Here is a 16,291-nt window from a genome sequence, read left to right as displayed (position 1 = left end):
TCTGAGTTCGAGGCCAGCCTGGTCTACAAAGTGAGTTCCAGGACAGCCAGGGCTACACAGAGAAACCCTGTCTCGAAAAACCAAAAAAAAAAAAAAAGAAGCCACAGAGGGGCTGGAGAGATGGCTCAGCAGTTAAGAGCACTGACTGCTCTTCTGAAGATCCTGAGTTCAAATCCCAGCAACCACATGGTGGCTCATAACCATCTGTACAGCTACAGTGTACACATATACAATAAATACATACATACATAAAGTCTTTAAAAAAAAAAAAAGAAGAAGAAGAAGCCACAGAGGCCAGTTCTGTGATCCCAGTACTTAGGAGCCTAAAACAGAAAGATCACAAGTTTAAGGCCATCCTGGGCTACATATCAAGACTGTATCTCTAACAAGAGGAAAGCCACTGAGTAGAATTCTGACTCAAACCTTGGACAAGGCCTTAGGCACTGTACCCCAGAAACACTAGCAGAGGAAACCAGCCAGGAAGCAGCTGTGGCTCTGTGCTGTTTATACTATGACAAAGCAGAGCAGGGACTGTGTAAAAAGGGCTCCTAGAGTCTTGAAGGGGCCTGACCTAGGATTTCAGGTTAGGAAACAGACTATAAAGCAATAATTATCACATAAGATGTTCTTAAACACTATAGGATCATTAAGTTCCCTGAAGTCATATGAAATCAACTATGCACTCAGCACTGCTTCAAAGGGGAGGGGAGGATGGTCCCGACTCTCTATCAGAGTCTCAGCTCAATCATAACAAACACAAGGAGTGTGTGACTCGCCTCTGTATTTCAACTTGCCCAGGACAGGTCCTTTCCTTTTCCTTCTTGCCCCCCGTGGTGTTGTGGACTGAATCCCCGGGCTTGCATATGCTTATGCTAAGTAAGTGTTCCAACAGTGAGCAACAACCCAGGCCAGGCCCTCGATCCCGCTATGCTCAGACAAGTCCCAGGATTCCACATCGTGAAGGCAGGTGAGGGCAACTCCAAGGCAGTCCTTTGAGGGAGTTGGAGCACACATTTTACTCTCATCCTCAGCTGACATCAGATAATTTGTATCTAAAGGCAGACATGGTGGCACACTATAGACTCAGGTACTTGGGAGGTTGATACAGGTGGTCACTGGAGGATAACAAGACCTTCCTGGTCTCTTAGAAAGAAAAGAGGGAATGGAGAGAGACATGACTCAGGTTAAGAGCACTGCCGCTCTTGCAGGAGTGGAATCCAGTACCCAGCACCCACATGAGACTCACAATCACCTGTGACTCCAGCTCCAGAGGATCCTTCATTGGCACCCACACACATGAGCTCATACATACATGCAGAGACAAACACACATCATTTTTTTAAGAGAGAGAGAGAGAGAAAGAGAGAGAGAGAGAGCGCAAGCGTGCATCCGCTGAGCATGGTGGTGCATGCCTTTAATCCCAGCACTCAGGAGGCAGAGGCAGTCAGTTATCAGTGAATTCTAGGCCAGCCTAGTATGTATAGTACATTCCAGAACAGCCAGGGCTACACAGAAAAACCCTGTCTCAAAATCCACTACCACCACTGTCCCCCAAAGAAGAAGAAAAGGGAGAGGGGAAAGGAAGAAAAGAAACTGTGTGCTTAAATCTTGGTCCAGAAGTCACTGAGGATGAGCAGTAAAAACACCTAGGTTTATAGCCAGCTTGCTGAATACAGAGACCAAGGAAGCCCTTAAATGTACACAAGGCACCTGTCAGATTCCTGAGATTATATAGAAGACTCATCCATGCCCTGAGAATAGCTTTTAAACTGTAAGCCTGTTCCTACCACCCATCCCCAAAAGGCTGAGTATCTCAGATTTAAACAAGCCCTCCCTGAGCCCTCTGTTCCACTAACAGAACTCAGGGACCAAGCAAGCCTATAGCAAAGAACTAAGGCTCCCCAGAACTGGGTCACTGACCTTTGTACGTGGTACAATGTTGAGTTCCAGTTTTTGGTCCACCAGGCTAGCCCCTGCCTCTGAGAGATAGCCCTGGTTGAGAACAAGGCAGTCTCGGCCAAAGCAGCAGGGGCAGCACAGCTTCTGCAGCCACTTGGTCCACTTAGGGTTAAGGTGCCCGTATGGCTCTTCATTCTTGGGTTTGAAGACAGCAACGATTCTCTACATAGACAAAACAGAGAGAGGGCAGGGAAGGTGATTCACAAGTCTGGGCGTTGTTCAGTAGAAGATCACATACTCAGCATTTATAAGGCCCTTAACTCAGTGGAGACAGGCTGCTAGAAAGAGCTACAGCCAACAATACCAGACCCCTCAGTCTTCTTGCTTCACACTTCTGCTTCCTCATCCTTCTTCTCTGATATAACTCTGTGCTTCAATGTCAATGGTTTGTAGGAAACAAAGTAAATGTATGCTTCCAGGTGAAAGACCAGAAGACAACTTGGTAAGACATCTTTCAGGGAGGGGTGGGGGGTGCTCAAGACAGGTTTTTCTGTGTAGCTTTGGCAGTCCTGGAACTTGCCTTGTAGACCAGGCTGGCCTCAAACTCAGAGATCCATCACCTCCCTCTGCCTCCCAAATGCTGGGAGACACTGGGAGGGTGGGAGATTGTCTAAGAGAGACAATCTAATAACAAAACAACCAAAGAAGAAACAAAAATCATAGCAGGAAAAAGAAGGTGCTACAACATGGTCACAACTGGGGTTCTCTTAACAGAGTCTGATAGGCAAGGTTCAGGAGAAGAGAACACACAGTTCATTTTCTCTAACCTACAACTTAATCTGCTTTCCTGGTTTTGTTTGTCCAAAACCAGAAAAACAGATTAAGTTGTGTCTTATTGTGTATTAAGTATTGTGTCTTATTAGGTTGAGTCTTATCGTGTATCCCTGGCTGGCTCAGAATTCGGCAGTGTAGACCCTCTGACCTCACACTCAGATCCACCTCCTCTACCTCTTGAGTGCTGGGACTAAAGGTGTGCTCTACAACACCTAAACTCTGACTGTTTTCTTCCACAGACCCTTAGGCCCTCTGGACTCGCTTTCCATCTATCGCATTCCTTCCAGTCCCCAAACGGCTACTTCTAAGGAAGAGAGGCAGATGTGCTAACTAAGTGAGTCATCTTAGACTCCTCTTCTTCCCTACTTACTTCACAGCCAATCCAAGGGTGGCTGCTGGGTCAGAAAGCGATTTTTTTTTTTTTTTTGTATCACTTCCTGAGTTAGGGTAGGTCACAGTAGACAACGTATTATATCCATCTGCCTTCATTTAGTGAGTACTAGTGAGCTGACTCATCCCACTGCTAATAATGAATTAAATCGTGAGGCCAGATCCTTCAAAAAAAAATCTTATAAGGATTTGTAAAGACAAGAAAAACCCATAACACTTTTTTTTTCTTTCTAACAAGAATACATTTATTTTTAAGGTCAAATTTATTGGTAAAAGTAAAATATAAATGATATTGTAAGTCTTTGTAATTACTTTTTAAAGGCATGGTCTCACTATGTAGCCCTGGCTGGCCTTTAACTTGTTAGACCAAGCTAGTTGAATTCATAGAAATCAGCCTGCCTCGGCCTCCCCAATGCTGGGATTAAAGATGTATGCCATCATACCCTGCCACAGTTACTTTCTTATCCAAAGTGGCTAGTAAGAAGCCTTGGCACGAAGCAGCTTCTGTGTTCACAGAACCCGGTCTCTGAAAACCAGAGACGCTGCCACAGGCCACTGAACTGGACCCTTCAACAGTGTAGCATGCAGTCGCCAAAGAAAGGGGGACGGAGACCTTCCAGGTACCAGTGAGGGCAGCAAAGTACTGAGGAATAAGTTAAATTCTTCTACTTGAAGAAAACAGAACTTGAAGGCAAACTGCAGACAAGTGTCATTTATTACTGACCTCCCAGGCCTCTCAACTTCCACTCATCATGAGGAAACCATTAATTGGTTCTTCAAAGAAATAAAATATGGTTATCTCTGTAACACAGGGACATCAATGACGAATTCTGTCTAGATTAAAGAATTGAGGGAAGTAAAGTGGAGGGAGACTGAGAACTAGAAGGGCATTTGGCACGGGGGAGACACACACCTCTTAGGACTAAGACCAGACCTCAGTACAACTCAGCTCTGCTAAACTCTGATTAGGATCTAGTTTGTGCAAGTGTGTGGTCGGTTTCCTCAAGACACAAAGCAGCCTCTGCCCTAATTTTCACAGCCATGTTAACTGCATAGAGTGGACGATGTTGCTGGCAAATCAAAAAATGCTCTCCTCTCCCGAGGATGAACTCTAAGACACTGCTGTGAAGACACTCTTTTGGTTTGGTTTTTGTTTTTTTGGGGGGTGGGGGTTTCGAGACAGGGTTTGGCTGTCCTGGCTGTAGACCAGGCTGGCCTTGAACTCAGAAATCCACCTGCCTCTGCCTCCCAAGTGCTGGGATTAAAGGCGTGCGCCACCACTGCCTGGCAAGACAACTCTTTTTTTTTTTTAATTTTTTCAAGTTTTATGTATTATATCTAAGTACACTGTAGCTGTCTTTAGACACCCCAGAAGAGGGCGCCAGATCTTATTACAGATAGTTGTGAGCCACCATGTGGTTGCTGGGATTTGAACTCAGGACCTTTGGAAGAACAGTCAGTGCTCTTAACCGCTGAGCCATCTCTCCAGCCCCGACAACTCTTATAAAGGCAAACATTCCATTGGGGCTGGCTTACAGTTTCAGAGGTTTAGTCCATTATCATCATGGCAGGAAGCTTGGCAGCATGCAGGCAGATGTGGTGCTGGAGGAACCAAGAGGCAGCCAGGATGAGAGTAACATCCACAGTGGGCGGAGCCTGAGCATAGGAGCCCTCAAAGCTCACCTACAAGTGCATGATGTACTCACTCCTCCAAAAAGGCCACACCTCCTAATAGTGCCACTCCCTATGGCCAAGCATCCAAACACATGAATCTATGGGGGCCTCGTCATCCAAACCACCACACCACTCAAATTAAAAAAGAATACCTCCCAGTACTCAGCTCGGGAAGAAACTGACTGACCTCCTCACCATTCTCTCGTCCTAGATAGTTCATTCTTGTTACACCCAAGAGAATGGATCTCTGTGGATCTGATTTTAAAAGCAGCTTTCCTGTTTTTAAAGATTTATTTTATTTATGTGAGTACATGGTAGCTGTCTTCAGACACATCCCAGAAGAGTACATCAGATTACATTACAGATGGTTGTGAGCCACCATGTGGTTGTTGGGAATTGAACTCAGGACCTTTGGAAGATCGGTCGGTGCTCTTAACTGTTGAGCCATCTCTCCAGCCCAAAAGCATCCTTCCTTAACCCCCACTTACTGTGCTCCCTAGTTAATGTAAAATAATATACAGATATCTTAGGAAGTACCAGTCCATAAATAAAAACAGAACTGTATCAGGAACCAGGAAACTCCTTGCTAGCTGGTGTCAGAATCCACAATCACTTACTGGAACCCAAGTTTCCTATCACTAACAAGCAATGACCAACATAAGGATATGATAGAGAGACCCCGAAAAGTGAAGTGTCATATATTTGCAGCCAATCTACCTACTAGAAAGACTGCAGATCTACTGGAGTCGAGGGTTACAAGGCCAGCCTTGTTAACAATGCTTGGGCTTGGAAATAATGCTGAGACCCCCATCTCAATAAACAAAATGATACAGAGGTAATGTAATGCAGCAGGAAGTTCACAAACACGGTCAGTCTTGGCTACATAGTAAGACTCTGGTCTAAAAAAAAAAAAAAAGAAAGAAAAGGAAGGAAAAGGAGGAATACATTTATTTCTTTTTTCCAAGGACTCAAAACTTGAGTTTAAATAAATCACTCATGTACAGTGATATAACCAGAAGTGAGTTTTAGTTTAAATTTTGGTTGTTTTTTAAGTTTAGGGGCTAGCCAGAGTGCTCAGTGGGTTAAAAAGTTCTTGCCATCCAGTCTGATGACTGATTTCAATGCTCAGAACCTATTTGGTTTGAAGCAAAGAACTGACCTCACAAGTTGCCTTCTGAACTCCAACCTCACTCTGCGCATATGTGCACAAAGATTCAAAATAAATTTTGTTTGGTACACACAACATGGAAGGCTCACAAATTTCTTTCTTTTAAGATTTCCTTCAAGACAGGCATGATAGCACAGAACTAGAATTCTCTTAAATTGTTAAAAATTAGAAGCCGGGGGGTGGTGGTGCACCCCTTTAATCCCAGCACTCAGGAGGCAGAGACAGGCAGATCTCTGAGTTCGAGGCCAGCCTGGTGTACAAAGTGAGTTCCAGGATAACCAGGGCTACACAGAGAAACCCTGTCTCGAAAAACCAAAACCAAAAATCAAAAATTAAAAAAAATTAGTAAGATCCCGCACTAAGAGAGGGGGAGTCAGTCTTTTAACGGTGTGATTCCCGGTAGGTCAACTGCACTCCAGGGCAGCCCAGATTAGACTAAAATAATTTAAAAGAAAACTCCAAGAGAGGTCAAGGTATTGGGAGAAACCTAGGAGAAATGGGGGAGTGTGAATATGATCAAAATATATGAAATTCTCAAAGAACTAACTAAAATATTTATGAAAATAGCCATTTCAAAACAGTGTTGCAAAACCCTGTAGTGTCTGAGTTAACAGACTAGAGCTTCGTCCTCATACCTGGTCAAGGTTTCAGTATTTCACATCTGATCTCCGAGTCTCTTCTCTACACACAAAGGGAAATGACAGAGAGCAGACAAATAAAGCCTTACACATATTATGAAAATGCTCGGGCTGGTGAGATGGCTCAGTGGGTAAGAGCACCCGACTGCTCTTCTGAAGGTCTGGAGTTCAAATCCCAGCAACCACATGGTGGCTCACAACCATCCGTAGTGAGATCTGGCTCCCTCTTCTGGAGGGTCTGAAGACAGCTACAGTGTACTTACATATAATAAATAAATAAATCTTTAAAAAAAAAAAAAGAAAATGCTCATCCCTGGGCCCTCAAAATTTACAGTGATCCCTGGGCCATACTTTAAGAACTACGGTCGCCTGCAAACTATTTTACTCCTAACTTGGGTGTGGTAGCTCCCTGTACCAGATGGCAGATAAAGCTTAAAATCTCATGACCTATATCCACAGAGGATATACAGCATTCACTATATCATTCAAGTGTTTGCTCAGTAAGGTCTGGTGATGCTATCAATATGGTTCTTAACCAAGTGAAAGGATGAGAGGATTCTTCTGAACGTGGGAGAAGCTGAGGAAGTCATCTTTTGCTGTTTTTCAAATACTGAATGTGTTTCTTCTATCTGTGCATGTGAACAAGAAAACCGTTTTTAAATGTTATTTAGAGAGAGGCACATGCACACTTAACAAATAAACAGATTTTAGAAAACAGCATAGGCCAGGCGGTGGTAGCGCATGCCTTTAATCCCAGCACTTGGGAAGCAGAGGCAGGCAGATTTCTGAGTTTGAGGCCAGCCTGGTCTACAAAGTGAGTTCCAGGACCACCAGGGCTATACAGAGAAACCCTGTCTCAGAAAAAAAAAAAAAAACAAAAACAAAAAACCAACCAAACAAACAAAAACAAACGCATAGGCAGGACATGGTGGTGTGCACCTTCAATCCCAGCATTCGGGAGGCAGAGGGTGTCAAGTACTGTGAATTCCAGGCTAGCCAGGTCTACATCGTGAATCCCTGTCTTAAAAACAAACACACACGCTAGAGCGGTGGCAAAAGCCTTTAATCCCCACACTCACAAGGTAGAGGCAGTAAAGTCCAGTCTGGTCTACAAAATTCCAAGTCTGGAGGGCTACACAGGTAAGAACCTATCCCTCCCCCCTCCAAAGCAACCTATTAAATAAACAATAAAATGGTCAATTATATAAGGTTAAAAAACCATTGATGTGATATAAAGTGCCTAGAATATGTGGACAGATATCTCTGCAGACACTGTACTTGGCAATTTTATATGCAAAGAATTTTAAATAGCATTCCTTGATGAATTGTTATTCTCAGTGGTTACAAGAATATCCTCTCACAATTATACTACTACTGCCTTCCACAACACCATGTATCCAAGAAAGCCTAATATAGAGGTAAGCAGGCATACGACTGGAAAACAGAACAAGATAAGCAGTCGGAGTGAAACATGCCTCTACTCCCAGGAGTTCCAGAGAAGCAGCCAAGAGGATCCATAGTACAAACTCATTTTTGGCTAAATAGCTAGACTGAAGAAGCCAGGCTGGGCTACCTAAGACCCTGTTTAAGAAGAGAAACAAAACAAAGGGACAAAATGAAAAACTCCTGAGTAAATATCTGCTAAGTACCAGAACTCCCTACCAGGGGCTTTCCTGTGTGATGTTTAACCACACCGCCCCTTACTTTACTGTGTAGCCCTGGCTGACCTGGAACACACTCTGTAAATCAGGCTGACTTCAAATTCACAGAGCTCTGCCTGCCTCTGCTTTTTTTTTTTTTTTTAAAGATTTATTTATTTATTTTATGTATATAAGTACACTGTAGCTCTACAGATGGTTGTGAGCCTTCATGTAGTTGTTGGGAATTGAATTTTTAGGACCTCTGCTCACTCCTGTCGGCCCCACTCACTCTCTCCAGTCAACCCCACTCACTCAGGCCCAAAGATTTATTTATAATTATACATAAGTACACTGTAGCTGTCTTCAGACACACCAGGAGTCAGATCTCATTGCAGGTGGTCATGAGCCACCATGTGGTTGCTGGGATTTGAACTCAGGGACTTAGCAGTCACTGCTCTTAACTTCTGAGCAATCTCGCCAGCTGCCTGCCTCTGCCTCTTGAGGGCTGGGGTTATAGGCTTGCACCACCATGCCTGGTCCATTGATCTTCTTAAAACTATTTATATCACATGTTCTGCAATTCCTGGAACTATGAACTTCATCAAAGAGTAGATGCTAAGAAAATACGTATGTAGTCAAGTGACCATGAGATCTGAAGCAGCAAGCCTGTAAGTGAGGAGGGGTAATGTGAGACACATCACCATGGCAACCACTAATCTAGCATTTTCCATTTTACTGTTCCAGGTCCTTACTTAATCATCCTGTGGCAGAAACTACCATAAACTGGGAAGTACAGTCAAGGCTGTCACAGTCAAGTCTTTCAGAATGAGCGGGAGCACGCACCCTTCTAGAGGGCCTGAGCACACTGCCAGCCCTCATAGCAGGTGGCTCTCAACCACCTGGAGCCCTGACTCTAGGAGATCCAACACTCACTCCTGACCTCCAAGGGCAACCACATCCAAGTGGCATAAAAACCTGCAGACACACTCATAAATAAAATAAATTTAAATTAAAACAGGCTGGGACTGGTGCTGGACACCTTTAATCCTAGCCATAACTAGGCAGCTGAACCTCTGTGAGTTCAAAGTCAGCCTTGTCTACATAGTGAGCTCCAAATCAGCCAAGGCTACATAGTAAGACCTTGTCTCAAAAATAAAAAATTAATCTTAAAAAAATTAAAAAAGAGCCTTTCAGACTGTTCCAAAAGTGGTTCTTACACACACTCCTGGTTCCTCCTTGCCTGTCTTATTTTATTGTGTAGGGAAGATAAAACCTACAGGTCACAAGCACTAACCACCACAACTACGTTCTAGACAATCAGATGTAGGCAGAAAAACCTGATGCAACTTCAAGGAAGGGCCAGCAAGGGTGGGGACACATTCTTTCTCTCCCTCTTTCCAATGGCTGACAAACAAGGAAGCTTGAGCAGCCATTAGCAGAGGACATGTAGGCCACACTCTGAGGACAGGCACATCTGCAAACACAGTGAAAAGCCACGCTGGTTCTGAGAAGCCCATAGACTCCCTTTACATTTGAGATAAAGAAACCGCCGGGTGGTGGTGGTGCACGCCTTTAATCCCAGCACTTGGGAGGCAGAGGCAGGCAGATTTCTGAGTTCGAGGCCAGCCTGGTCTACAAAGTGAGTTCCAGGACAGCCAGGGCTATACAGAGAAACCCTGTCTCAAAAAACCAAAAAAAAAAAAAAAAAAAAAACCTTTTCCCCACCTTTGGTCATTATTTAAAAATATCTGTCACACACAGGCAAGCCCGATGCTAACGGACACCAGAGAAACTGAGTTCACATGGCTGACCGCTTCTCAAACAGTAGTGAGGTGAGGAGCAGAACCTCGGAGCCAAGATGCCTTCCTAGGGGACCAACCTTGTGCAAATCAATTACACTGTACCCAGGGTCACCTGTGGAGACAAAACGGTAGCAACTTCCGAGGTGGTTTTGGGAACAAGCGTTAATATTCATAAAGCACTTGAACAATTCTGCACAATTTAAGCATTAAACTTAAACAAATTTGGTGCAGAGTCTAAGGTAACAAATACCAAACTGTTTCTGTGGGCCAGTGTAACCTCCACAAGCCCTCAGGAAGTGGCTCCTCAGCTCTAGACCACACTTTCAGAGGGAGCAGGGCAAGGCAATCATATTACTAATCTTTTTATTCCTGTTTTGGAAATGTACGTGTAGATTTTTACCTCTAACAGGGGACAGTGGCCAGAAACTTAGAGCCTGACCACTGCCCACACCAAAACGACAGCCTCCAACCCCGAGCCCTTCGGCCTGTGCTCCGTGCTGGACCGAGGTAACAGAACTCACAGATCATGTTACTCCCATTTATCAGAGCACCAGATCATTTCCCAGTTGACCCGACATACTTCTAAATGAGAAAAAACAAAAATCTCCCTCCTGTGCTATCAAAAGGTCCAGCCAACATGTTACGCATTACCCACTCCCCCCCCCCCCCAAACGCAATTCCTACCTAAATCCCCATTCTGTTCTGGAATAAAAAAGATTTAAGTCTTGCTGACTTGGCTTCTTGTGCTGGATCGGGGGCCTTGTGTATAGTCTCAAAGTTTTCTCCAGTCCAGTTTATACAAATGCTGTTGAGAGAATTGCTCTCTGGTTTTGTAATCTCAAGGGCAGCTCTGGGTAAATGAACTCTATCGAGAGCAGTCAGTCCCAACCCACCCTGACCAGTTCAACACAGCAGCATGCAACCCATGTAAAGAGCACACAGGGGCTGGAGAAATGGCCCGGAAGCTGCCGCTCTTCTAGAAGACCCAGGGTTCCATTCTCAGCACCCATACGACAGCTCACAGTCATCTGAAACTCCAATCCCAAGGATCCAACCATCCTCTGGGAAAAGACACATAAATAAAGACAAAATATCAAGACACATAAAATGTTTTAAAATGGCCGGGCGTGGTGGTGCACACCTTTAGTCCCAGCACTCGGGAGGCGGAGACAGGCGGATTTCTGAGTTCGAGGCCAGCCTGGTCTACTGAGTGAGTTCCAGGACAGCCAGGGCTATACTGAGAAACCCTGTCTCGAAAAACAAAAACAAAAAAAAAGTTTTTAAATGAAAAAAATAAGATAAACAAAGAGTCCACACAGTATTCTGGAGGTTCAGGCAGGAGGAATGTGAGTTGAAGCCAACCTGGGCTACACAGTGAAATGAGACAAGGTGCTTCTAGGTAGCTCTGTCCTAGATCTCGTTCTGTAGATTAAGCTGGCCTCCAATTAACAAAGAACCCTCAGCTTCTGCCTTCTGATTGCTGGGATTAAAGGCTTGGTCCACACCTGCTAATTTTTTAAGGTTGTGTTTTTGGTTTTTGGTTTTGTTTTTAAATTCACACACTCACAAATGCAAGGGACCAGCTGCCCAGTGGTGGCACATGCCTTTAATCTCAGCACTGGGAAGGCACAGGCAGGCTGATCAAGGCCAGCCAGGTCTACAGAGTGAATTCCAGAGACAACCAGGACTACAGAGAGAAACGGTGTGTGTGTGTGGGGGGGATATATGGAGAGGGAAGGGAGGGAATTTTGATACAACTTTAACACCCATAATTTTAATATATATAACAATAGTAAATTTTTTAAATGAACCATTTGGCACATCTGAAAACACCAACAAGAAAGAGCTGATATATCTTGACCTACTAATCCTCTAATAGCTCTGGTCTGATCTGTGTCCCAAGTTTTAAATTCTTATGAAGTCTCAAATGGATAAAGGTCACTTCTTAGCTGCCTCGGTCACCTCATGCCCCACATTATCCTGCTTCCACACCCCCCAGTACAAAAGCAGGCGACAAAAATTAAGGTCATCAAAACTGCCCTAGCTAAGTAAACTCCTGATATAGAACTGAAAGAAAAATTAACGGGCAGGAGACAGTTTCGTGTTTTTAAAGCTCCACACTGTGACACTGAGGAACCATAAGCGACGATATGAACCTTTTCCCAGAAGTGAGCAATAATCAGGACAGATGACACTGACGAGTCCACCCACGCTGTCACCAATGACTGCTAATAAGAAACCTGGGATCCCTGCAAAGACAGCCCCACAACACAAGAGGGAATTAAATCCTCAGAGCCCGTGATGGGTCGACACACAGCTTTGGGCCAAACTAAAATAAATAAATAAAAGGTGAAAGAGAATAGGTCTAAAACCCTGAATCTGGAGGCAATGACTAGCTATTTGTCCCAGTAGTTTGAAGCTAAGGGACCGACTGGAAAGCAGCTTGGGTCAGGACTTTTCTGCCCCGTATCTGGTCAATTTCCTCTTTTCTCTTTCCGCTCACGCCTTCCCCTGCAAAAAGGTTCTGATTGATTTCTTCATCCCGCGAGGTTTCTCCACTTCCAGTCCCCAGAAGCATCCCCAATCTCGCCGGGGACTGGCGCTGAAGTTTCTTTTCTGCACCCTCTCGATTCCCCCTTTCCCCGGTCCCGGGGCGCCGCCCCCGCTGCGCCCGCACCCCCGCGCTCACCCCCTGAGAGTCCTTGACGAAGTAGCTTCCACTGGAGCCCTGGTAGATGCGCTCGGGATAGATGCTGCACTCGATGGCAACCTCGGCCTGCCGCACCACCACCTCGAACTCGGGGTCCTCCGGGAAGTCGTTCCGCTCGCGGTGGGTCTGAACGGCGTGCGCCGCCACGGCCGCCTGGGCGGCCAGGGCCTGGGCCTGCACAGCCACCGTGTGGGTCTGGCCCTGCGCCGCCGCGCCCCGGGCCCGGTCCAGCAGGGGCTGCCGCTCCCGGTCGTGGCCGGGCGAGCACGGCGGTGACGGGCCGGAGCCGGCCGCCGCCGCCACGCGGACCGCGCCCCCCGGGACTTGCGGAAAGTGAGCTCCGGAGCCCGACGGGAAGGTGTACTCCGGGGGTTGGGCCCGCTCGGGGGACACTAGCGGGCTCGTCTCGTCCATCCCTCAGGCCGCCGGCTCGGGGACCCGGCGCGCTCCACACCAGCGAGCTCGCGGCCGTGACCAATCCGCGGCACTCCCCCACCTCCCGCTTGGCCAACCAGGAAGCCGCGCCTCCGTAGCTCCGCCTCTAGCCTGTCCTGTTTACTTGGCGACGCGTAGGCACGGCCCCTCGCGCTTGTGTAGTGGCCAATCAGAACCTGCGCCTACGCAATCGCGGCCTCCTTAGCTTTCGCGTCACCTTCTGTGAAGACCGCGCATGCTCTATGAGACAAACCCGGGTCAGGTACGCCCTCTGCCCTTAGCCCGCCCCAGCTTCCAATTGGCAGACAGATCTTCGGAAGCTTTCCCGATAGCTGCTTCCTTGCTAACTTATTGACTGGCTACCCTGACCAGACTGTGAAACTGCAAAATGTCATTTTTGTGTCACTAAACACCAGCTATGGACAAAGAATTGAAACGACAACAATGAGATAGGTCACTTGTGCTGCTATCGCAGTAAGTTAAAAAAAAAAAAAAAATCCTAGTACCTCAGCCGGGTGGTTGCCTTTAAACCTTTAAACCTTGCACTTTGGAGTCAGAGGCAGGTGGATCTGTTTCTTGAGTTTGAGGCCATAGCGAGTTCCAGGACGGGTTCCAAGGTTACACAGAGAAACCCTGTCTCGAAAAAACAAAAATAAATAATAAATGTCAGTCTTCATGCAGTTTACATAGTGTATGAGCAATGTTTTATGCTTTGCTCATATACTATGTAAATCTGATCATTAAGGAAAGCTTTGGTCCCTTGAGAATAAATTAGTCCGTGACTTTATTCCCTGAGTGTCTAGACACAGTTGGTCCTCGTTTTCATTAATAAAAGGAAGAAGAAAAATATAGCTTTGTCCTCACTCTGTATAAGCACCACCGGAGACAGAGATCTAAAGCTAACAATATTAGCTGAAAGTTCGCAATAGTTCATAGACTTGAGAACGGGTGGAGAGTGAGAAAAGGCCGTATACAGGGTCTGTACCAAGAGCCAGCTGCTAAAGGAAGTAGCTGAATTGCAAGGGGAGAAGGAAAGAAAAGGCATACCATGCACACGGAGCATTGCCAAAGAGAACCAGGAAGAAGGCTAAAGCCTATTTAGGACACCCTGCTTAGCTGAGGAAAAGCAGAGCTAAACACTAAAGGCCTAGAGAGCCAGCAGAGGGCACGTGACATCCGGAAGCTTCGGAGGGCAGAGCTTGCAGGAGTGCAATGTAGAGCGTATCCACTCTAAACCTAGAGAGAGAACAGAGGCTGCAGGCATGGAGGAACAGCTAAGACACTTGCTGCTCTTACACCGGAACCGGAACCGGAACCGGAACCAGTTCCCAGCACTCATATCAGGTTGGCCACAAAAACCTCTAAGTCTTGCTCTAGGGAATCTGACATCCTCCTTTAAGCCCCTTCAGGTACCTTCACACGGACAAACACAGAAGAGAGAGTGACAGAGAGAGAGAGAAAGAGAGAGAGAGAGAGAGAGAGAGAGAGAGAGAGAGAGAAACAGAGACAGATTCAGAAGAATAGAGAAAATAATAATAATAATAATAAGGAGGGACTGGAGCGATGACTCAGTAGTTAAGAGCATAGCACCCACATGACAGTTGTCTATGTAACTCAAGCTCCAGGGAATTTGACACCCTCGCACAGGCACAGAGTGCAGGCAAAACACCAATGCATATGAAATAAATAATTAAAAAAATAATTTCAATACAATTATAGTGTAAAATATAATACATAAAAACACGGGCTTGGAAATCAGAGATGTTTGAAGTTAAGCTCTGTTCTAAATGATTATCATTTTTTTAAGAAGTTGATTTTTAAATTTTCTAAAGTTCCCCATCTATAAAATGACAGTAATCACCCTTACCTATAATCAGGACACAAAAGGCCTTCCACAGACATCCCCTTTCATAACTGCTGAGATTATGATTAATGGTATTTTTGTTTTTCATCTCAGAACCACCAGCAAGCAGAAGTTTTCACAGAAGATAACCAATCACATAATCACCTTAAAGTTTTCCGTTTATTTAATTTCTGAATGTACGCATGTACACGTGTGTCACGTGTGTGTGCATGTGTGGCAGTCAGAGGACAGTAATTGGTTCTCACTTCTAAGTGTGTCCCAGGGATTAAACTCAGGTTGTCAAGCTTGATGACAAGTGCCAACCTGGTGACCCATCTCACCAGCCCCCATCAGCCTACTTTCTTGAGTCAAATTATTGTTCCAACTCGAGAGAAGTACTGAACCGAAAGAGCTATTGTTTAGTTGTATGTGTGAGGATGTCTTCAACTTCTTTTTTTCCAATGAGTCCTTCCAGGGCTGAGAGGCTATCCCAGTGGTAGAGTGTTTGCTTACCATATAGAAGACCCTGTGTTCACCTCCAACACAACAAAAAATAAATACGCCATCCTGGCCAAAGATCTATATAGAGTTCGCTGGCCTTTTATAGGTAAAGTAGCTATGTAGCGATGTCTACCTAACTCATGTAGTGATATAGTGGGTTCTCAGAACCACGGAAATGGTATTTGATATCATTCATCTCATTTAGCTAATGGATTTAATATTATGGGCAAGGAAAGATCCAAGATTCTGAGTTCTCCCTGGAATTCTGAGTTTTCCCCCTCAAGCTTTATTTCTGTGTCTGCCACTCGGGACTAGGTTTCTCTTTTAGGTAAGTCTATGTGTCTCAATACACATGGAGAGTACGCTTACTCAGTGCTAAGTATGTGCTGGGCATTGTATCTTACGTGGATTCGCTTCACTAACTCCCATTATAACTCCAATTATGTTGGATGCTGTAACCCAAGGAGACAAGGTAATTTGTTCTTACCAACAAACCAACAAACCATCTTGCTGGCCAAAGAAACTACATTTTGCAAGCTTTTTTGTTGTTGTTGCAAATTTATAGGTCTTTCCATAATTTGGTCTCACACAATCTGTGATTTAATCTCATTTCTTCATATTTCCTAACACAAGTTCTAAAGAGATCCCTTTCTTTACATTCTATTTTTCAATGACTGCACTTATTTGTTTTGTTTTGTTTTGTTTTGTTTTGTTTTGTTTTGTTTTGTTTTGAGACAGGGTTTCTCTGTATAGCCCT

The 16,291-nt window shown here is 45.2% G+C and overlaps 1 protein-coding gene and 1 long non-coding RNA gene across 2 annotated transcripts in view; one reads left to right on the top strand and one right to left on the bottom strand.

Annotated features, from left to right (window-relative positions):
- LOC110285531 overlaps positions 1 to 9,221 on the top strand; it is a 12,335-nt gene extending 3,114 nt beyond the window's left edge. Inside the window, exons 2-3 of the long non-coding RNA XR_003835566.1 lie at positions 2,973 to 3,067; positions 8,988 to 9,221. This is a non-coding gene — a long non-coding RNA (uncharacterized LOC110285531). The remainder of the gene's footprint in view (positions 1 to 2,972; positions 3,068 to 8,987) is intronic.
- Positions 1 to 14,336, bottom strand: part of Pi4k2a (phosphatidylinositol 4-kinase type 2 alpha) — a 33,538-nt gene extending 19,202 nt beyond the window's left edge. The window contains exons 1-3 of the mRNA XM_021151762.2: positions 14,238 to 14,336; positions 12,735 to 13,823; positions 1,921 to 2,121 (exon numbers count right to left, since the gene is read on the bottom strand). Coding sequence (XP_021007421.1) covers positions 1,921 to 2,121; positions 12,735 to 13,169 — 636 coding nt within the window. The 5' untranslated portion in view covers positions 13,170 to 13,823; positions 14,238 to 14,336. The remainder of the gene's footprint in view (positions 1 to 1,920; positions 2,122 to 12,734; positions 13,824 to 14,237) is intronic.
- Positions 14,337 to 16,291: the final 1,955 nt, after the last annotated feature.

This window comes from Mus caroli, chromosome 19, assembly GCF_900094665.2.
Source record: "Mus caroli chromosome 19, CAROLI_EIJ_v1.1, whole genome shotgun sequence".
In the NCBI taxonomy this organism is placed as follows: Eukaryota; Metazoa; Chordata; class Mammalia; order Rodentia; family Muridae; genus Mus; species Mus caroli.
The sequence above is the reverse complement of the archived record's forward strand: the minus strand, read 5'-3'. Positions and strand labels throughout refer to the sequence as shown.